The 24,812-nt window shown below is 31.5% G+C and overlaps 1 protein-coding gene and 1 long non-coding RNA gene across 2 annotated transcripts; both read left to right on the top strand.

Moving 5' to 3' along the window:
- Positions 1 to 939: 939 nt before the first annotated feature.
- On the top strand, positions 940 to 15,682 carry LOC134714909 (sialidase-like). Its single transcript, XM_063576607.1, has 8 exons — positions 940 to 1,144; positions 2,559 to 4,233; positions 5,761 to 5,805; positions 6,078 to 6,128; positions 7,266 to 7,427; positions 12,854 to 12,937; positions 14,082 to 14,111; positions 15,521 to 15,682. Exons 1-8 carry the CDS (start codon positions 1,099 to 1,101, stop codon positions 15,579 to 15,581), a joined length of 2,154 nt encoding a protein of 717 aa, XP_063432677.1. The 5' UTR covers positions 940 to 1,098; the 3' UTR covers positions 15,582 to 15,682.
- A 2,567-nt stretch (positions 15,683 to 18,249) lies between these two features.
- Positions 18,250 to 24,160, top strand: LOC134713819 (uncharacterized). Its single transcript, XR_010106393.1, has 4 exons — positions 18,250 to 18,338; positions 20,487 to 20,570; positions 21,705 to 21,734; positions 23,142 to 24,160. It is a non-coding gene; the product is annotated as an uncharacterized LOC134713819 (long non-coding RNA).
- Positions 24,161 to 24,812: the final 652 nt, after the last annotated feature.

Below are 24,812 nucleotides of genomic sequence, written 5' to 3'. Positions count from 1 at the left end.
TTATTAAACTTTCTTACCATTCTAAATTATTTAAATAACAACATAGTAAAAATATAAATTATTTAATGCCAAAAAAGGCGCAAGCCAGGGCCGACCGTGCAAGGGCTGTATAGCCAGTCAAGGTCGTTAAAAACTTCCATTTGTTGTTGAAAACTGCCATTTGTTGTATACTGAAATAAATATACATATTTATATAATTTTTCTTATGAGTATTCTTATATATATTTTGCGTTGAATCATTACGTTGTCTATCATAAGTCTCGTTATAAATTATTTACAGTAAGAGGAAGTTTAAGTTGTCATGACCTTTGTAAAAAAAAAATGACATATTTATGGGTGGCTGTCACATATGTTTTACGATGAATCCGTTGAAAACAAAGTTTCTTATGAAATTTAATGTCTTATAAGAATCACAGGGGGCTGATCCAGAACTGTTAATAAGGTGGCCTACTAACTGACATAAGGGGGCCGCTCCAGTCATACTTCAGTGGTTCCCTATATAATCCACCAAATTTTCAGAAAGCCCCCTTCTGAATCCGCCTTTGAATCACAGTTATTTTTGTATTCCTTCGATCAATTAATATTGTCCACTGGTCACTTAGCGATCACTGCAATTTATCAGCTGTTAGATACCTATAAAAAGATTCTATGACAAATGTAAGGGATAGTCACTATTATAACACATATGTCCGAAAACAGACACAATCATTTGTCATTTACTGCGCTTAAGTTCATTTTAAGGTTCTAACATGTAAATATCAAACTTGTAAAAAAAAAATACAAATCTATTCTATAATATAACAATGTTGTACCTATATATCTAAGCTTTCAGTAAATAAGAATTTTGTCATCGTCATAAATGAGGCTCAAAGAAGGAAAATCTTGCAGAAAATTTAACGATCTTGTAATATTTTTTTCATCAAAAGTAGTAGTAAAATCGCTCAATATCGGACGTTTCGTTTCTACTTATTAATACTAAAGAAATGCATACAGTGCGACGTTAAATGAATCTGAATTTGCGTATCCTTTCTGGGGCCAAATATTTTTGTTTATAAAACAACAAAAATAAAGCAATTAACCGACACAATTATTTGAACGATGAAGACAGTGGTTGGAAATCTTGTTTTTCTGTTTGTGTTGTGGGGTAAGTGTTTTAGTTATTTTTTATTGTAAACGATTCAAGCGCTGTTACATATTTTCATCAGTAGTAAGCATTGACGAATGCTTATCTGCATGGTACACATCTGTACTGAATACTGGTAATAAGACTGACCATACACCTGCAATTGATAAAATATAATGAAATACTGTACCTCCTCATAGTTGACTTGTTTTCCTGCACGGATACATGCACGCCTTTGCTTTGCTATATGGTACGAATATCTAATCATATATTTGACTTTGTTTATTTTACTATGTTGGATTTTGTGTACTATTGTTTTTCTGCTTGTCTTATTTAGTCATGGCGCTGGTAGTTTGTTTTCAGCTTATGAGTTAGAATGTCCCTCTGGTATATTGAGCCTCTCTATTATCGACGGTCCGGATGCTTTTTCATCTTTGACTATTTAGATATCACGAACGCATACTTATAAATGATTACCTGTACTACATGGGCCATCAGCTTATTTTTGATATACTAGATTGCACTGATACTTACATATCAATGACTTGCGATACGGAAAGAATTGTATCGTTAATATTTAAGACTGCATGGATCCTGATCGCTGACTTTCTAGACTGCATATATACATGTATACATTCTCATCGTTGATCATGACTTGGTATACTTATCGGACTTCTGTTGATACTTGACTTGGTTGACTGATCGGACTCCTATTTATATTTGGTTTGGTAGACTACACATATACCTGCGTATCGTTGACTTGGTAGACTGATCAGACTACTATTGAAATTGATTTGGTAGACTCTACGGACATGTACTCATTGTCAAAATTGTAGATTAAACGGACGCGTATTGCATGAAAAAAAATTGCTAGATAACACGGATACCTGAGTATTGATGCCTGTTGTACTGCCCGGATTTCTACTCCTTGGTGAATTGCTTTGCTATCGGACACCTTCGCATTCATCACTTAATAGTTAAACAGCACGGAAATATACACGACCCGGACGATTCGTCTTATTGTTCGCTGGCTTATTGTTCCCTAGCTTGAGTCTGGTTACGTTTTATGATTTTTTTTTTACATTTATATGCAATTTCAATTCGGTAATAAACATACGCAAAATACTTTTACCACTCCGAGCTTCACACATGAAAGCTATGACTTATAATTTTCATAGTGATTAAAAGATTATTTAAATCTGCATGTACATTTTAAGTTTTAAAGTCTCCATGAATGATTGGAAATATAATGTGAAACAAAAGCTTTATTGAAGTGCAAGTAGACAAAAATACAACTACAAGTACAATCAGATAAAATTCAGAGAGGGTGGGAACGATATAACCGATAATTTTTGTAGTGGTTAAAAGATTTTTAAAAGCTTCATGTACATTTGAGGTTAACAACTTTTCCTAGCAGTGTGAATCTTAATTCCAGAAGTGACGTTAATACAACAAATTGGGACAAAACCTGTCGAACCCCCACACACATCTAATACAGCTGATACCGGAAGTCACGCCTCTAAGCCAGTTGAAACCGGTACTCCAAAAGTTCCCTCAAAGCCAGTAGATACCAGCAAACAAGGATCTCAGCCAGATGATACCGGACCTCAAGTAAATAAGCCAGTTGATACCGGAGTTCCAGCATCGAAGCCAGCTGATTCCATTAAACAACAACAACCGTCTAAGCTAGTAAATACCAACAAACAGCAAGGATCTCAGCCAGATGATAATAAAACTCCAGCATCAAAAGCAGCTGATCCCGTTAACCAACCAGAGCCCTCTACGCCAGTAGATACAAACAAACAGCGAGGTTCTAGACCAGATGATACTAATATTCCAGCATCAAAAGTAGCTGATCCTGGTAATCCACTAGGTCTCTCACCGCCAGTAGATTCCAGCAAGCAGCACGGATCTCAGTCAGATGATACAGGAAGTCAGGCATCAAAACCATCTGATCCTGTTAACCAGCCTACTACGCAAGTTGATACAAACAAACAGCGAGGTTCTAGACCAGATGAAACTAATATTCCAGCATCAAAAGTAGCTGATCCTGGTAATCCACTGGGTCACTCACCGCCAGTAGATCCCAGCAAACAGCACGGAGCTCAGTCAGATGATACAGGAAGTCAGGCATCAAAACCAGCTGATCCTAATAGTCTACAAGATCCATCCAAACCAGTAGATACCATCAGACAGCAAGGATCTCAGTCAGATGATACAAGAAGTCCAGCATCTAAGCCATCTGATCCTGTTAACCAGCCCTCTAAGCAAGTTGATACAAACAAACAGCAAGGTTCTAGGCCAGATGATGCTGGAGGTCAATCATCTAAACAAGCTGACCCCATTAACCAACAACCCTCTATACCATTGGAAACCAGCAAACAGCAAGGGTTTCAGGCAGATGACGCCAGAAATCAATCATCTAAACCAGCTAATCCTGGCAGTCCACAAGATCCCGCAAAGCCAGTAGACACTAGTAAACAACAAGGATCTCAGTCAGATGATATAAGAAGTCCTGCTACTAAGCAAGTTGATACCGGTAGTCAAGCAATGACGCCAGTTGATCCATCTAACCAACAACCTTCTAAGCCAATAGATACTAGCAAACAGCAAATATCTTTACCAGATGATACTGGAAGTCAAGCAACTAAGACAGCTAATAGTGGTTCTCCACAAATACCAGAAAAGCCATTAGATACCAGCAAACAAGCATCTAAGCCAGATGATACTGGAAGTCAAGCAACTAAGCCAGCTAATACCGTTACTTCACAAATACCTGCGAAGCCAGTGGATACCAGCAAACAAGCATCTAAGCCAGATGATACCGGAAGTCAAGCAGCTAAACCAACTGATCTAATTAACCAAATACAGCCCTCTAAGCCAGTTGATACAAGCAAACAACAAGGATCACAGACAGATAATACCGGAAGTCCACCATCTAAACCAGTTGAAACCGGTAACAAACAAGGATCTACGCAAGACGATACGGGAAGGCAACAAGGACCTAATCCAGTTGTTTCTGTAGATCAAGTAGCTACTACAGAATGTCCCAATTTACCAACACGATATGAGGATAACATACTCATTATTGAATCAAAAGACTGTGAAATGTAAGTATGGTAAATATTGTATAATAAATTAATGTTAGTATATTTCCATTGCTCAAACGACCAGAAAATACAACAACTTGCTTGTCTATGCGTAAATCTGACACTAGTTATTCTTTAACGAAAGAGGTTATATTGCTCCTAATTTCATTTTTTTTTAGAAAATAGTTATCAAAAGTAACAGGATTATAATTTAGTACGCCATACGCGCGTTTCGTCTACATAAGACTCGATCAGTGACCGCTCATATCAAAATAGTTTTAAAGCCAAACAAGTACAAAGTTGAAGAGCATTGGGGATCCAAAATTCCCAAAAAGTTGTGCCAAATACGGCTAAGGTAATATAAAAAAAATTATAAATAATAAATAAAAGCACTTTCAGGATATTTGTAAAAACACATTTTATGTATTAAAATGCATTCATAAAGGTGCACTTGTCTGAAATAATAAAATTAATGTTAATAATTTTAATTCACCATTGTTCACTGAAAGGACTATAAATTTCCATGGCGATAGAAATATTTTTTTAATTTGATTTAAAAATTATTATTATAACTCCTCGTGGACATGTATGTCTGTATTTTTATTTATTTTTTTAAATGAGATTTACTTACTTTCATCTATTATTTGCATCATTAACTCAAAGAGTCAACGAGTAGGCATTTTTTTGAAATGCGACGATTCCGGTCTAAAAAATGTACTAAGAAAACAGAAAAGTATACATATTGATGAATATATATGGCCAACCAGGTAATCTGATTCCATTTGTACAATGGTGTGCATTATATTTTTTTCATAAAAATAATAGTAGATGTGCGACATCAATGTGACACCAACCTTTGTAACACATGTACAATAAAGGCCATACAAGACATCTTAATGTTAACATAATTATATTGACAATGATAAAATAGTTAACGTTATCTGTTTTTCAAAATAGACCCTAGTCTGGACAAAAGTAACGAAAATTTCAACAGAAACAAACAACAGCTGCCATCGCCATACCGTATAGTTCTGAAATCTAAATCTAAAATATCAAAAATGTTCAATGATTTCTGTTTACTAAGTATATATTTGGGTATGTTTCAGACTTTCTGATGTCTCCGTGATATTTTTCCTAGCCTGGCTAAACTGGGGGCGATGTGTGACAGGACATAATTTACTAATCATATATATGTGCCTGTCAACCATAGGGTGACCTTAGCATAACTTTAAAAAGGTTAGAATGTAAATGCGTGTTAACTTATTTCGCCACAACTACTATTTATCATGATGATGATACTCTCGAGACTATGTCTGTACTATATTTAACAATAATTAGAAAAATGCGACAAAAATAAAATATTTGAACATACATGTATTACTCCACATACTACATGTACATACATGATATCAAGATAACAATCAGAATCTGCAAACGAATAAAAACCGACTCACCAAGAACACACGTAAAAAAGGTATGCAGAAAATGGAAATAGTTTTGATACTGCGAATACACACACATAACTTTTAAAATATTTATTTTTTACAGTGTGGTAGAACCGGCTGATATTAAAGACGTAGACTTAGACGACAGGTAGGTCAACTATTAAAGTTATATAAAAACGGGTAAGACTTGGTTGAAATAAAATATATCATGGATTTTACGTGAGAATGATGCTTCATACTTTTGTTTTATCTTGTAGCTTTACTTTCACCCAAACGAAAGCAATCCTTATATTTTATAGAAACGAACAATAAATATCAACAAGATCACCCAACAAAATGAGTTCGTTCGTGATTTCAACTCTCCATTTAAAACTAGATGTGATAGGTTATTGAATATTATCATGTTTACATGTATTTCAGAGACAATAGTGGAAAAGGCAAAGGCAGAAAATCCCAACCGAAGAAACACCTGTACGTACCACTATTCAGATCATGATTGTACTTACTCATTTTCCAAATATCCATGATAGGTTATTTAAAAAAAACAATGATACACACTCATTTACACGACCAACAAGGAAAATATTAAATCTATTGTGTTTGTGTTCTTGTGTTTTAACATACACTTTCCATGCAATTCAATTTTTAATAATTTTATGAACGAGAAACTTGCCTCTGCATATATAAATTTATAAAAAAAAATTAGTTATATTGTTTGTAAATAATACGAATGACGTGAACACTGTCCTAAAATATCTCCGCCGAAGCTTTTTTTTTTATTCTAAATTATATATTTGTATGTTTATGGTCTAAATCCCCATAAGTTATTTCTATCACTAGCAATTGAGGTGCGTTTATTTATAATGATGATTATTATAATGCTTTTGTTAAATCATCTTGCGTGTCTTTGATGGATTAATACCAAAATCTTCTAAATTAAATTAGAAACACAACTGATATTTCGAAATGAACTGTGTACTGTCTAGTATTTCTCTTCCAGAGTTCACAATAATGTCAATGCTGTCTATATCTCCATTATGTTTAGTGTAAATTCTCATTTCAAATTCATGTGTATTGATAGATTTTGTTTTTTTGGCATATATAGCTGATGCAAAATTACACATCAATTATACTACTAAAGGAAGAGACAGATTTCATCGAGCCGCATCGCATCCGAAACAATACAAGTCGAAAATATATGTGTTATGACATACAAATGTAGTGTTTTGTATTTCTTAAATTTGTCTTTGAAAAAGACATTTTTTTCACAGAAAACGCCTATTTTTGAGAAAATAAGTGAATTTGGAGACCATTGTCGATCCGTGTCTGATATGCATATGCTCAAGGGACGTACTGCCCGCAAAATGTAAAACAACTCTTTTGTTTCAATACTTGCCCAAGTGTTCCGCGATATTGCAGGCATCTTCTAGTATGTGTTAATATTGAGAATGAAGCAGGAAATTAGACACTCCAACATGCATGACTGCAGGAAACTAATAGTAAAACTGAATTGTAAATGACTTCAGAGAAAATTGAATAGCCTAACATTTAGGATAAGTTACTTAATAAATTGCGTATAGAAATATTTCCCACATTTTTCAATTGTAGAAAAGAATACCGACCAAAAGCAACATTTAAATATATCAACACAGTTAACCAACAATTGACAGATGACCAGACAGTGGTCTCATCCGGGTCCTGTCCAGAATTACCAACAACACGTGTGTTCAATGCAGTAACAATAGAACTGATTCCAGGTCAATGTGAAATGTAAGTATACTTACTGAACAGGAATTATAGCTTCTTTTCTATAGATATTTTCTATACAAACCTTCAAATTTTTTTTTAAATTTTATTGTCGAAATGTCACGCGATAATAATCATTGTTGTGTGTTACATTAGTATCATTCATAGCACAAATGTACTTGACTGTGTTATGTTATAAAAAAAGTTATACTTTAAGAATAACTACAAAATAAATCATTTGGACATAACGAGTAAAAGTTAAAAATAATGAATGAATTGGAAGTACGATGTTATTAATTGATTGTTGTTCCCGTAAAGTCAAGTGACATATATTTTCTTTACGACACTGGAAACAAACAAGCATATTATATATAGTTTTTTCTACCATCCTGATAGAGGGACCCTCTTACATATCGATTTCTGTTATATATATTACCATATTTTAAACTCGTACAATTCATTTAATAATATCATTTTTACTGTCTAGTAAGTCTTAACGTGAAAAAAAACCTACATACATGGCAGAAGGTTTTTATCCACTATAACAGTTCACATAAGAGAAGATTGTTTTATTTTATTTTTAAATACACTGATTTCGTTAAACAGTTGGCTATTGAAGAAGGCTTTAATATGTTGAATATGTATATACAGAACAATTCGTATAGTCCATCTGACAGTTTTTTTAATTTTATAATAAATTAACAAATTAAATTGTATTCCGACTGGGAACGAACTATGCCCTTTTGACCACAGATTTGTTCGATCAATTATCATTTAAGGAATCACAGCTTTTTATATATTGATATTACACCTTGCGTGTTTATATTACTTTTTTACCTAAACCGTTGTTTATGTGTTTCCGATACTGGGGCCGGTAACAAGAAATTTTATTAAGAGAGATCGTAAGTATTAAATTAAGGGGAAGATAAGATAATTCTAAGATCACTTAAAGAGTGTAAATCAAAGATCCCTCAGGTTGTTTGTAGATCGCTCTTATTTCTCCCTTAAGCTGCATCGTAATAGTTTTCAAGTTACGAGTTCTTAATAATTTTCTGGTGTCTCCGTTTTTGGTTCCTCGCAAAGAAATTAGAATCACCTTAAATGAATCATGCTGATATAAACGTTTTAATGAACGATTAAATGCCCATAACAATCAACTACCCATTTAACCTAAGGAAAGCAATGCTGGCCGCAGACCACCATTTTTCTTCCGGCCCTTTTTTAATAAAAGTAAAATTGAATTAAAAAATTTCCACCGCTTCAAACATGAAATTATTTTAACTGCTTATAGAACATTATTGTTTTAATAAAGATATGCTTGACTCAGAACAATCCTTTCAAGGGCCCTATTATTCACCACTATCCAGGCCAATGGTAGGATTTGAAACGAGTATAAATGACGAGTCTCAAATGACGTAGGCTTATTTTTCTATCCTACCGTTTATTTCGGTCAAATCACTACCAGAATGGTTTAATTTTATAATTTGTAATTTATATGGAGAGTTGTCTCATTGGCACTCATACCACATCTTCTTATATTTTTTCACTTTAAACAATTTTTTTTTCCACATTTTAAAAGCCTTCATACAAAAAATAAAATTACAAAAATACTTAACTCCGAAGAAAATTCAAAAAGGAAATTAAGTCCTTAACCAAATGGCAAAACCAAATGATTTATATAGAACAAAGCCGGTAAATAATTGGTCAACCAACTCATGATGGCTTCCGTAAAATTTAAGAAGTAATGATTTAAACTTCACCATTGACTTTTGGTTTAAAATTGAAAAAGGTCACACATTTCTCTTTGCTTTATATTTAACACTTCTCTCAATAAGCCAAAATTGTAATGATTTACAAAAACGAGAAACTACCATCCTCCACATACATGGCCAAGTAAACACTGATATATAATTTCCTATTCAGATAAGTTATTCACTAGAATAAAAAAAAGTTCTAAGGTAGACGTATTAACTTTTTTAAGCAACTTTTTCTAATATTAACAAGTGAATGTACAGCTAAGAGTAGTCGGGACCACTCTTACAAAAAAATATCAAGTGAAGCTATCGCGAATTGTTCTTGGTACACTCCTAAGTTGCTAAGTTTGTTTTTAAGAACACTTAAGAACTGACCAAAATGTAAGAATGATTTTGTGTTACCGGAATAAGTAAGAATGCTTTAAGGTAGACGTAAGAATCGTTCTTAATTCATGCACTTTTCAAAACATTAAGGGCTGTCAATCATTCTAAGATAGGTCTGAAGTAGGGTCTTGATACATTGTTTAACCTTAAGACGCATTTTAGACATTCGTAAGACATACGAATGCTTCTTGTTACCGTCCCCTGGTATTCCAGAGTTAAATATTCTTTCTTTCATTTATAATTCCATACTTTACTTTTATGGTTATATAATTCATAAGCTCATGAACGTTTAAATAAAGAACTGTTTTGTGCGTCTTTGAATTTCAGTCTCATTAAATGAAATGTGTCATGTTGTAATTTTATTTTATAAATACTTGCAAAAAGGCGTGAATTATAAAACATGGACTGTAAATCCGTGTTAGAAGGTTTGAATTATTAAACATCGCCTGTTAAAAAATTCTTACCCTTTAACATGAATTTAACATCATGATATATACCGTAATGAGAGTGACAACAATTAAAAGACGCACAAAAGAGTTATATAATATTTAGACTTCATGTACTTATAATCACATGCTATGCATGTTTGACGAGAATCCATCAGTTTGATTGGCTTACAACAATTGCGCGCGTCATTAAAAATTAATCTCCATATCAAATTAACTTTTACTTTCGTGATGACACGTGCGTCAATAAAAAAGTGCACATGAAAAAAAAATGATAAAAAATGGTTATGGTCTAAATAGCATATACCAATCTAGTTATAAGGAATGGATTTTGGTATTCGGGGTGAAATGTGTAATCATACACACAATTTTTTAAAACACACTATTCCTCGGTCAACACTTTAACAACCCAATAAATTTACTAAAGATAAGAAGTTTATTCTCATAAAATCATGATAGTACAAAGGTTAGAGAAGTTTAAACAATAATATACATAATACCAAAATTAAAAATGCATTAAAATGCATAAAATAAAAGAAGCATCCAGTTCTTACATAAATTATATGACCATACAAGTGAGTTAATGTAATCTAATTTAAAACAAAAATGACAATGTAATTATGATTGCCAATGAAACGACTCTCCAACAGTGCCAATGAAACGACTCTCCAACAGAGAAATTAACATAATTATATTGCTATCAGTTTACAGCATACTACCGACCATATAATCGCATCATCGTACTTTGCCCTTCTTTTTTAAATGAAACCATGCATCTAGTCACACTGTACATGTCTAATAAGTATATTCCACATCATTGCAGAGTATTACATGTTCATATTTGATCTTTTGTTCAGGCTTTTCCTTTTTTATTTAGCAATTAATTAAATCAGTGAATTAATAGCAATCCAGATTCAGATTAAACATATTAGTCTTATAATTAACAACGTTTATTACCAACAATCGCACTGAAAATTATTAATTGCAATGGTATAACTCACATTATAATTTCAATGGTATAACTCACATTATATTTTCAATGGTATAACTCACATTATAATTTCAATGGTATAACTCACATTATAATTTCAATGGTATAACTCACATTATAATTTCAATGGTATAACTCACATTATAATTTCAATGGTATAACTCACATTATAATTTCAATGGTATAACTCACATTATAATTTCAATGGTATAACTCACATTATATAGCAATTTTACCTGACCATATCGGGAAATAGGTATTTAGTCGGATCTTAACACGTACTTGTGATTTGGTTAAACCGGTTTTTCTATAAATATACGAAGAAATGTCGAAATGTTCAGGACTTAATTAAATTCGTATTTCAGTAGGATGGTGCAAGCATACGATTTTTATTGCGTCTTACACTTTGAGAAGCGAATAATCTTTAACTACTTTATTCAAATATTGTGTAAAAACGTAAATTTTCAGCTCTGAAAGTCAAGTGTCTCGATCATTTTCCTGAGGAAGTTTTAAAAAATTGCAAAGAAATATGTTTACAGTGGGTTAGCTTTCATTAGTCTTCACTATCTATAGATTAATAACTTTTGGTTATATTTATAATTTAGAATCATCATTGAAGGTGGAGCACGATTGCTTAGTTAATTAATTCTATTAATGTGTCATTTGTATGCAAGAGTGACATTCCGTTGTATTATGTGCCAATTCGAAAAAGTTATGCGAGTATTCTCTCCCCTTAACAGGTTCATTATTTTATAAATAAGTTTACGTTTCTGATATAATTTTGAATAATTACAAAATATATACATTCAATATATTTCAGTTTTTGTTATTGATGTATCAAAAACATTGATGTACGAATTTAATTTCATTAATTTGAAACGTTTAAAATGATTACATACCAATATAAAGAACCGTTCATCATTTTTGAAAAAGACTGCTCTTGATGATAGATTGATTGGCAAATGAACATGCGTTATCTAATGGTAATTACAGATAATGATAAAAAAAAAATGGTAATCACAGAAACGGACCGACGAGCAATTATTAATTGTAGCTTAATCAACCTTAAAACAATTTTCCACTAGTAACGAATGATACTTTATACAAATATAAGGACTAAGTAAGCTAAATCTACCAATTTTATTAGATATTATGATTTTTTTTTGCAATAGATTAATATGCTACATTATACTTAGCAGTATAAAAATTTCAAAATGCTTTTTATTTCGAGATATATAGAGTATTTTACTTTAAACAATTTCACTAATTTGAAGACCCACTATTCCTCCCATAGGCTGAGATGGTGATGAAACAGTTCAATATTAATAAAAAAAAAAAAAAATCAAATTATAAAAATCAGTTGAAAAGGGCTTATCTCAGCAGATGGATACAATTAAAAGCCACCAAACAAAAGAGGTTACATAAATGAATGCTAAGACCAGCTTAGTCACGTACAATGTAGAAGAAATATCTTCTTGGCAGATTGGAGCAAATGAAATTTTCAGAATTACGAAACCTCGTCAGTTGTTGTCGTCATATCTTATTGTCGTTGGGTTGCTGTCTTATTGACGGATACTACGCTTCACTTTTTAGTTCGAAAAAAAAATGTTTTTTTTTTTTTTAAACTTAACATACTTCAAGTTATTAAAAAGTCTCTGGTTTGAAATCTGGGTTGAGAGGTAATATGCCAATACAGATATACTTGTTAAAATGTCGTTATGGTTTATTTCCTAATTAAAAAGAGAAAACACATTATTATCTACTGTAAATAACATGTTTATATCTGGCTTTTTCAATTAGATAAATATAATAATCATATCAGAAAAATGTTAGGTTAGATAAAAAATGTCAAAATTAATGTTCATTCAATTGCAGAGAACTGGAACTAGAAAAAATTGAAAGGGACGATCAACCGGATAAAAAAGGAAAGGGCAAAAAAGGCAAAGGTGGAAAGGGAAAGTATGTATGAATAAAACTTTGTGCCAATTTCAGCTCCTAAGAACACTGTATTCCGTGTATTCCACATGATGATTCAATTATAACCAAGATATAATTACAGCCCCCCCCCCCCCCCCCCCCGTCTAAATCCAGCATAAAATTTCAATTGCACGAGTAAACATACGGGACAGATATCTTCATCGTGACCTTTTTCTTATTCAATTTATTGATATAGCGTCTTCTCAAATCTGGACACCATTTAGGATAGTTAATTCAATATAAAAAAAAAAAAACATACAAGTGCAGATTTCGTCGCTTACGTCTCGTCTTTAGATAGTAGTAGTATGACAATCCTACTAAATCGAGATGTCGTGAAACAACTTATACGAAAAACTACAAATTATTATCTTCGTCAATTGGATGGAATTTTGGTATAAATGAAAGGAATGAGCGAAATTTTCAATTTACTTCTTTACTAGGACAAATTATTGTAATCTATTTTACAATAAAATATTTGGGATGGTATGTACGTTGTCTGCTTCAGTTAAAAAGTCTATTCTATAGAATTTATGTCTCACCCTGGTAAAGTTCCATAAAAATAATTATGAATTTTGACTGGTACCATATTTCTTTCAATTATGATGTTGTGTCATATTCATCGTAACTTTACTTAATCATTTTGTAGTTTTAATTTGTTGTATATAAAAAAAATAGATATAAAGTATACATGTACATACCAAATTAACAACTATTCATTTTACACGGATATTGTCAGCTACAAGTCATCGTTGGACCTTCAACAATTCACAGACCCCATATCGATACAGAAAGATTTATAAAGCTGACTTAAATTAAGACTATTAAAAGGAGAAAACTAAAATCTTTATGTGTACTAAAAATAACAATGTTAACAATTGTATCAGATAGAAGCAAAAGACAATCCCTTCGGGTAGTTGTAATATAGAAAAAAACTATAGACCAAACATCAGTTGAAACGGAGGCTAGACCCAGATTTGTATTATATTCCCAAGTTATTACATAACGTATGCGTACAACTTTTTTCTGTTAACGTAAAGGACCTTAAGTTTGTGAAAAGACTAAAACAAATTTGAGATGACTGATTTTTTTGTTTGTTGTATTATATATGCATCTTGCTTAATTTTAGGAAACATAGTACAAGACAAGACAAAAAATTGTAAGTTTATTTTGGTTGCACGCTTAATTACCAGACACTCAAATCAATCCATGTGTTCGTAGATAGTAGATGTTTTTGTGTCCTGTTAAATTGTTCATTTTAAAAGTTTTGGATTCTCATCAATTCTATGTATAACTTTTGGACTAGTTTGAATCTCGGTCTATTTCTGTAATTTATTCTTACATACTTTTGATTTTTTAACCCTGTATGCGTTCATTGCCTATGTAAATTTTAAAATTGTTTATAATCCTGGTACTTTTGATGACTATTGTAGGCACATTGAACGGCAAATTTATGTGACGTATATCATTTTTCTGACGTCAGACACTCAAATCAATCCATGTGTTCGTAGATAGTGTTTTTGTGTCCTGTTAAATTGTTCCTTTTAAAAGTTTTGGATTCTCATAAATTCTATGTATAACTTTTGGACTAGTTTGAATCTCGGTCTATTTCTGTAATTTATTCTTACATACTTTTGATTTTTAACCCTGTATGCGTTCATTGCCTATGTAAATTTTAAAATTGTTTATAATCCTGGTACTTTTGATAACTATTGTATGCACATTGAACGTCAAATTTATGTGACGTATATCATTTGTCTGACGTCGGACACTCAGATCAATCCATGTGTTCGTAGAAAGTAGATGTTTTTGTGTCCTGTTGAATTGTTCCATTTGAAATTGTTATACGATGATGACTGATGTACCCATGTTTTGACTATTTTATTAATTGTGACTGTTTATTTAACGCATCATGTAAATGTAGCGGAATTTGATGGGACTGTTATTAAAGTGAGAGGGTTAGCGCTTTAGAACCAGGTTTAATCCACCATTTTCTACATTTGAAAATGCCTGTACCAAGTCAGGAATATGACAGTTCTTGTCCATTCGTTTTGGATGCGTTTTGTTTTTTGATTTTGCCATGTGATTATGGACTTTCCAAATTGATTTTCCTCTGAGTTCAATATTTTTGTGATTTTACTTTTTACCATTTTACACATGATCTTTATGATTCTAGAAAAGTTTATAAAAAAAACGCCTAATGTTATTCACTACACAGGTTAATCGTCTGTTATCTTCGATGACATTTAATTTATTTATTTTACTAGAACTATTTACTACTTGTTTCTGTTTTTGTCCTGTTAAAGATTAGAGCTGTACTCGACTCGAACAGCCAGTTCATAACGCTTTTATTAAATGGTTTTAATTTTTCGATCAAACTAAGAAACTTTCCACGAAAAAGATATCGTCATTCATATCTGAGCTAGTCTTTTCGCATTCAGTGATTCACGATGGATTCTGTTTTGTCAACATTATCAGATGTAATTATTGATTTTTACATATTGGCGTTTCTAATCTTTGATTTTTAAAGACATTTGTAAAGATGAAATATTATTTTCTATATTGTAGATTGGAAATGGTTCCAGCTGTATCATTCAGATCAAAACAGACACAACCACAGTTACCTTGAGTCGTGTTTACACGGTCAGCCACTGAAGTGCCTTATCCTGTTCAATAGACATTTTTCTTACGATGTATTATAATATATTATTTCCATTTGTTGCTTTTCTATTAAAACTTTTAAAAAAATCCCACCTCGTTTTCATTTCTAGCATACTCCTCATCATAAACACCCGTCTTTGTATTTCGTATGTACAAAAATGTCACAATCTGTCCAGCTCTTTACAAATTCAACATCAGTTGTATATATAACGTGCACCTACATTTTCAAGTTGATTCAAAGTTAATAACGAAAGCATACTTTTGTGACCTTGTAACTTTAAAAGTCTGAATCGATTATGATAATAAGTTTCCAAAACCAAAAAAAAACATCAATGATTTTGACCTAGAAACACTCCCAATGGATAGAATACACATAAACTGTTTTATTAGGACTTGCATTGGGAAGGCTGAAAACACTTTATTTGGTGCGTGCACTGTTCAATTCAAATAATATTGGGTCATGTTGTTAATATCCTACGATTTCAACATCGGCTATATCTTACACTGTTATAAAAAATGTGCCTGACTTTGCATGTAAAAAGATTATATACACTGCCACTTTGGGACGTTTAACAACATTGAGTACACATGAGGGTCTCGCCCGGTCGGTATATTTAGATACACTCCCGTAATAGTGGGAGACGAACAAAATGCAGGTGCTTTTATTTTTTTTAAATTTTTATACTCTAATAGTTTCAACGTTTTCTGTTGCCGATCATTTACGTGAGAATATTTCTCAGTTATTATTGTGAGAGACATGTACATATATGTCTCTTTCATTGGTGATAATGCTAATAAACGAGGTAAAAAAATTAGAACATTAACCTAATTTTATAATGTTATATAAAACTGAAAGTGATAACTTGTCAGTTTAACTATGATCAATCTTAGTAAATTTACACATAAAGCTCTTAATTAATCTTATGCTTAAGAATATGTGCATTTTGATATACGATCAAACATTGAATATTTGACATAAAGGTGAAAGACTATATATGTGGTCATTTGTAGACATAAAATTATATTTTTTTTCTTTATCGTGCCTACTTTTTTTTTCACACTGTTCCGAACATTACAAAAAAGGGGCGCAAATGCTACTTATTACGATAAAGCGGAAAACAATTGTACATCTAAGTAAAACAAAAACGGTTTGCGATAACAAAACATTCAACAAACCCAAAACTAAAGCTCATGACAAATACTACAAAACCAGAAGTTTCTTTAAATCTTGCATGATTTTAATTTAGGCATTCGAAAAAGTAAGCCACAGCCTCCTAATCCATAAACTTGACTATTATGGAATAAGAAGAAAAACAAATGCTTAGATACAAGGCTTTCTCTCTGATAGAACACAGTGCGGTGTCATTGAAGAGGAGAAATTATGAAGTCTGAATTCATAAATATTAATGAGTCCGGAGTCTCACAGAGATCTTTACTATGACTTTTGGTTTAAAATTGAAAAAGGTCACACATTTCTCTTTGCTTTATATTTAACACTTCTCTCAATAAGCCAAAATTGTAATGATTTACAAAAACGAGAAACTACCATCCTCCACATACATGGCCAAGTAAACACTGATATATAATTTCCTATTCAGATAAGTTATTAACTAGAATAAAAAAAAGTTCTAAGGTAGACGTATTAACTTTTTTAAGCAACTTTTTCTAATATTAACAAGTGAATGTACAGCTAAGAGTAGTCGGGACCACTCTTACAAAAAAATATCAAGTGAAGCTATCGCGAATTGTTCTTGGTACACTCCTAAGTTGCTAAGTTTGTTTTTAAGAACACTTAAGAACTGACCAAAATTTAAGAATGATTTTGTGTTACCGGAATAAGTAAGAATGCTTTAAGGTAGACGTAAGAATCGTTCTTAATTCATGCACTTTTCAAAACATTAAGGGCTGTCAATCATTCTAAGATAGGTCTGAGGTAGGGTCTTGATACATTCTTTAACCTTAAGACGCCTTTTAGACATTCGTAAGACATACGAATGCTTCTTGTTACCGTCCCCTGGTATTCCAGAGTTAAATATTCTTTCTTTCATTTATAATTCCATACTTTACTTTTATGGTTATATAATTCATAAGTTCATGAACGTTTAAATAAAGAGCTGTTTTGTGCGTCTTTGAATTTCAGTCTCATTAAATGAAATGTGTCATGTTGTAATTTTATTTTATAAATACATGCAAAAAGGCGTGAATTATAAAACATGGACTGTAAATCCGTGTTAGAAGGTTTGAATTATTAAACATCGCCTGTTAAAAAATTCTTACCCTTTAACATGAATTTAACATCATGATATATACCGTAATGAGAGTGACAACAATTAAAAGACGCACAAAAGAGTTATATAATATTTAGACTTCATGTACTTATAATCACATGCTATGCATGTTTGACGAGAATCCATCAGTTTGATTGGCTTACAACAATTGCGCGCGTCATTAAAAATTAATCTCCATATCAAATTAACTTTTACTTTCGTGATGACACGTGCGTCAATAAAAAAGTGCACATGAAAAAAAAATGATAAAAAATGGTTATGGTCTAAATAGCATATACCAATCTAGTTATAAGGAATGGATTTTGGTATTCGGGGTGAAATGTGTAATCATACACACAATTTTTTAAAACACACTATTCCTCGGTCAACACTTTAACAACCCAATAAATTTACTAAAGATAAGAAGTTTATTCTCATAAAATCATGATAGTACAAAGGTTAGAGAAGTTTAAACAATAATATACATAATACCAAAATTAAAAATGCATTAAAATGCATAACATAAAAGAAGCATCCAGTTCTTACATAAATTATATGACCATACAAGTGAGTTAATGTAATCTAATTTAAAACAAAAATGACAATGTAATTATGATTGCCAATGAAACGACTCTCCAACAGTGCCAATGAAACGACTCTCCAACAGAGAAATTAACATAATTATATTGCTATCAGTTCACAGCATACTACCGACCATATAATCGCATCATCGTACTTTGCCCTTCTTTTTTAAATGAAACCATGCATCTAGTCACACTGTACATGTCTAATAAGTATATTCCACATCATTGCAGAGTATTACATGTTCATATTTGATCTTTTGTTCAGGCTTTTCCTTTTTTATTTAGCAATTAATTAAATCAGTGAATTAATAGCAATCCAGATTCAGATTAAACATATTAGTCTTATAATTAACAACGTTTATTACCAACAATCACACTGAAAATTATTAATTGCAATGGTATAACTCACATTATAATTTCAATGGTATAACTCACATTATATTTTCAATGGTATAACTCACATTATAATTTCAATGGTATAACTCACATTATAATTTCAATGGTATAACTCACATTATAATTTCAATGGTATAACTCACATTATAATTTCAATGGTATAACTCACATTATAATTTCAATGGTATAACTCACATTATAATTTCAATGGTATAACTCACATTATAATTTCAATGGTATAACTCACATTATAATTTCAATGGTATAACTCACATTATAATTTCAATGGTATAACTCACATTATATAGCAATTTTACCTGACCATATCGGGAAATAGGTATTTAGTCGGATCTTAACACGTACTTGTGATTTGGTTAAACCGGTTTTTCTATAAATATACGAAGAAATGTCGAAATGTTCAGGACTTAATTAAATTCGTATTTCAGTAGGATGGTGCAAGCATACGATTTTTATTGCGTCTTACACTTTGAGAAGCGAATAATCTTTAACTACTTTATTCAAATATTGTGTAAAAACGTTAATTTTCAGCTCTGAAAGTCAAGTGACTCGATCATTTTCCTGAGGAAGTTTTAAAAAATTGCAAAGAAATATGTTTACAGTGGGTTAGCTTTCATTAGTCTTCACTATCTATAGATAAACAACTTTTGGTTATATTTATAATTTAGAATCATCATTGAAGGTGGAGCACGATTGCTTAGTTAATTAATTAATGGTAATTACAGATAATGATAAAAAAAAATGGTAATCACAGAAACGGACCGACGAGCAATTATTAATTGTAGCTTAATCAACCTTAAAACAATTTTCCACTAGTAACGAATGATACTTTATACAAATATAAGGACTAAGTAAGCTAAATCTACCAATTTTATTAGATATTATGATTTTTTTTTTGCAATAGATTAATATGCTACATTATACTTAGCAGTATAAAAATTTCAAAATGCTTTTTATTTCGAGATATATAGAGTATTTTACTTTAAACAATTTCACTAATTTGAAGACCCACTATTCCTCCCATAGGCTGAGATGGTGATGAAACAGTTCAATATTAATAAAAAAAAAAAAAATCAAATTATAAAAATCAGTTGAAAAGGGCTTATCTCAGCAGATTGATACAATTAAAAGCCACCAAACAAAAGAGGTTACATAAATGAATGCTAAGACCAGCTTAGTCACGTACAATGTAGAAGAAATATCTTCTTGGCAGATTGGAGCAAATGAAATTTTCAGAATTACGAAACCTCGTCAGTTGTTGTCGTCATATCTTATTGTCGTTGGGTTGCTGTCTTATTGACGGATACTACGCTTCACTTTTTAGTTCGAAAAAAAAATGTTTTTTTTTTTTTTTAAACTTTAACATACTTCAAGTTATTAAAAAGTCTCTGGTTTGAAATCTGGGTTGAGAGGTAATATGCCAATACAGATATACTTGTTAAAATGTCGTTATGGTTTATTTCCTAATTAAAAAGAGAAAACACATTATTATCTACTGTAAATAACATGTTTATATCTGGCTTTTTCAATTAGATAAATATAATAATCATATCAGAAAAATGTTAGGTTAGATAAAAAATGTCAAAATTAATGTTCATTCAATTGCAGAGAACTGGAACTAGAAAAAATTGAAAGGGACGATCAACCGGATAAAAAAGGAAAGGGCAAAAAAGGCAAAGGTGGAAAGGGAAAGTATGTATGAATAAAACTTTGTGCCAATTTCAGCTCCTAAGAACACTGTATTCCGTGTATTCCACATGATGATTCAATTATAACCAAGATATAATTACAGCCCCCCCCCCCCTCTGAATCCAGCATAAAATTTCAATTGCACGAGTAAACATACGGGACAGATATCTTCATCGTGACCTTTTTCTTATTCAATTTATTGATATAGCGTCTTCTCAAATCTGGACACCATTTAGGATAGTTAATTCAATATAAAAAAAAAAACCATACAAGTGCAGATTTCGTCGCTTACGTCTCGTCTTTAGATAGTAGTAGTATGACAATCCTACTAAATCGAGATGTCGTGAAACAACTTATACGAAAAACTACAAATTATTATCTTCGTCAATTGGATGGAATTTTGGTATAAATGAAAGGAATGAGCGAAATTTTCAATTTACTTCTTTACTAGGACAAATTATTGTAATCTATTTTACAATAAAATATTTGGGATGGTATGTACGTTGTCTGCTTCGGTAAAAAAGTCTATTCTATAGAATTTATGTCTCACCCTGGTAAAGTTCCATAAAAATAATTATGAATTTTGACTGGTACCATATTTCTTTCAATTATGATGTTGTGTCATATTCATCGTAACTTTACTTAATCATTTTGTAGTTTTAATTTGTTGTATATAAAAAAAATAGATATAAAGTATACATGTACATACCAAATTAACAACTATTCATTTTACACGGATATTGTCAGCTACAAGTCATCGTTGGACCTTCAACAATTCACAGACCCCATATCGATACAGAAAGATTTATAAAGCTGACTTAAATTAAGACTATTAAAAGGAGAAAACTAAAATCTTTATGTGTACTAAAAATAACAATGTTAACAATTGTATCAGATAGAAGCAAAAGACAATCCCTTCGGGTAGTTGTAATATAGAAAAAAACTATAGACCAAACATCAGTTGAAACGGAGGCTAGACCCAGATTTGTATTATATTCCCAAGTTATTACATAACGTATGCGTACAACTTTTTTCTGTTAACGTAAAGGACCTTAAGTTTGTGAAAAGACTAAAACAAATTTGAGATGACTGATTTTTTTGTTTGTTGTATTATATATGCATCTTGCTTAATTTTAGGAAACATAGTACAAGACAAGACAAAAAATTGTAAGTTTATTTTGGTTGCACGCTTAATTACCAGACACTCAAATCAATCCATGTGTTCGTAGATAGTAGATGTTTTTGTGTCCTGTTAAATTGTTCATTTTAAAAGTTTTGGATTCTCATCAATTCTATGTATAACTTTTGGACTAGTTTGAATCTCGGTCTATTTCTGTAATTTATTCTTACATACTTTTGATTTTTTAACCCTGTATGCGTTCATTGCCTATGTAAGTTTTAAAATTGTTTATAATCCTGGTACTTTTGATAACTATTGTATGCACATTGAACGGCAAATTTATGTGACGTATATCATGTTTCTGACGTCAGACACTCAAATCAATCCATGTGTTCGTAGAGTGTTTTTGTGTCCTGTTAAATTGTTCCTTTTAAAAGTTTTGGATTCTCATAAATTCTATGTATAACTTTTGGACTAGTTTGAATCTCGGTCTATTTCTGTAATTTATTCTTACATACTTTTGATTTTTAACCCTGTATGCGTTCATTGCCTATGTAAATTTTAAAATTGTTTATAATCCTGGTACTTTTGATAACTATTGTATGCACATTGAACGGCAAATTTATGTGACGTATATCATTTTTCTGACGTCGGACACTCAGATCAATCCATGTGTTCGTAGAAAGTAGATGTTTTTGTGTCCTGTTGAATTGTTCCATTTGAAATTGTTATACGATGATGACTGATGTACCCATGTTTTGACTATTTTATTAATTGTGACTGTTTATTTAACGCATCATGTAAATGTAGCGGAATTTGATGAGACTGTTATTAAAGTGAGAGGGTTAGCGCTTTAGAACCAGGTTTAATCCACCATTTTCTACATTTGAAAATGCCTGTACCAAGTCAGGAATATGACAGTTCTTGTCCATTCGTTTTGGATGCGTTTTGTTTTTTGATTTTGCCATGTGATTATGGACTTTCCAAATTGATTTTCCTCTGAGTTCAATATTTTTGTGATTTTACTTTTTACCATTTTACACATGATCTTTATGATTCTAGAAAAGTTTATAAAAAAAACGCCTAATGTTATTCACTACACAGGTTAATCGTCTGTTATCTTCGATGACATTTAATTTATTTATTTTACTAGAACTATTTACTACTTGTTTCTGTTTTTGTCCTGTTAAAGATTAGAGCTGTACTCGACTCGAACAGCCAGTTCATAACGCTTTTATTAAATGGTTTTAATTTTTCGATCAAACTAAGAAACTTTCCACGAAAAAGATATCGTCATTCATATCTGAGCTAGTCTTTTCGCATTCAGTGATTCACGATGGATTCTGTTTTGTCAACATTATCAGATGTAATTATTGATTTTTACATATTGGCGTTTCTAATCTTTGATTTTTAAAGACATTTGTAAAGATGAAATATTATTTTCTATATTGTAGATTGGAAATGGTTCCAGCTGTATCATTCAGATCAAAACAGACACAACCACAGTTACCTTGAGTCGTGTTTACACGGTCAGCCACTGAAGTGCCTTATCCTGTTCAATAGACATTTTTCTTACGATGTATTATAATATATTATTTCCATTTGTTGCTTTTCTATTAAAACTTTAAAAAAAAAACCACCTCGTTTTCATTTCTAGCATACTCCTCATCATAAACACCCGTCTTTGTATTTCGTATGTACAAAAATGTCACAATCTGTCCAGCTCTTTACAAATTCAACATCAGTTGTATATATAACGTGCACCTACATTTTCAAGTTGATTCAAAGTTAATAACGAAAGCATACTTTTGTGACCTTGTAACTTTAAAAGTCTGAATCGATTATGATAATAAGTTTCCAAAACCAAAAAAAAACATCAATGATTTTGACCTAGAAACACTCCCAATGGATAGAATACACATAAACTGTTTTATTAGGACTTGCATTGGGAAGGCTGAAAACACTTTATTTGGTGCGTGCACTGTTCAATTCAAATAATGTTGGGTCATGTTGTTAATATCCTACGATTTCAACATCGGCTATATCTTACACTGTTATAAAAAATGTGCCTGACTTTGCATGTAAAAAGATTATATACACTGCCACTTTGGGACTTTTAACAACATTGAGTACACATGAGGGTCTCGCCCGGTCGGTATATTTAGATACACTCCCGTAATAGTGGGAGACGAACAAAATGCAGGTGCTTTTATTTTTTTTAATTTTTATACTCTAATAAGTTCAACGTTTTCTGTTGCCGATCATTTACGTGAGAATATTTCTCAGTTATTATTGTGAGAGACATGTACATATATGTCTCTTTCATTGGTGATAATGCTAATAAACGAGGTAAAAAAATTAGAACATTAACCTAATTTTATAATGTTATATAAAACTGAAAGTGATAACTTGTCAGTTTAACTATGATCAATCTTAGTAAATTTACACATGAAGCTCTTAATTAATCTCATGCTTAAGAATATGTGCATTTTGATTTATACGATCAAACATTGGATATTTGACATAAAAGTGAAAGACTATATGTGTGGTCATTTGTAGACATAAAATTATATTTTTTTCTTTATCGTGCCTACTTTTTATTTCACACTAATCCGATCATTACAAAAAGGAGCGAAAATGTTACTTATAGTGCGGTGACAGAAGTGTAAAAAGTCGTCTAGATCGCGAGTTTAATCTCCCCAAATAACACACGGCTAAAAATGGTCTTAACTTAAAGACAAATATGTCTTCATTAGTTTTTGCCCTGTCGTCAGAATTTCGTACCGTCACATTTGTCTAAATAGTCGTTTTAATGATTAGTAGTACATTGAAGAGTTTCAACCCCCCTTTTTCAAAATGAAAAATTGTGTATGTTTGTTTACATTTAACTGAAAAAGTTTTTCCTGAAGCTATTTTCATATATCGAAATATTCTATTTAGTATTTCATTTTCTTATCTATAATACTAAAATTACGAGGTCCAATTTTTCAGCCGTCATCACGTAAAAACGACGAATCAAGGAATTCAACTTCATATATAACTAATATAGTACAAAGGTGTAGATTGAAAATTACACCACTCCAGGCCCTTTTGTTTTCCACGTAATTAATATTGCCAATAATTAA

The sequence above is a fragment of the Mytilus trossulus genome, chromosome 4 (assembly GCF_036588685.1).
Source record: "Mytilus trossulus isolate FHL-02 chromosome 4, PNRI_Mtr1.1.1.hap1, whole genome shotgun sequence".
In the NCBI taxonomy this organism is placed as follows: Eukaryota; Metazoa; Mollusca; class Bivalvia; order Mytilida; family Mytilidae; genus Mytilus; species Mytilus trossulus.
The sequence above is the reverse complement of the archived record's forward strand: the minus strand, read 5'-3'. Positions and strand labels throughout refer to the sequence as shown.

Excerpts from the sequence above, each read along its gene's own strand:
- LOC134714909 (XM_063576607.1), top strand. The coding sequence starts at position 1,099 with ATGAAGACAGTGGTTGGAAATCTTGTTTTTCTGTTTGTGTTGTGGG. Across the intron at positions 4,234-5,760 it reads GAATCAAAAGACTGTGAAAT|TGTGGTAGAACCGGCTGATA; the intron begins GTAAGTATGGTA and ends TATTTTTTACAG. Across the intron at positions 7,428-12,853 it reads ATTCCAGGTCAATGTGAAAT|AGAACTGGAACTAGAAAAAA; the intron begins GTAAGTATACTT and ends ATTCAATTGCAG.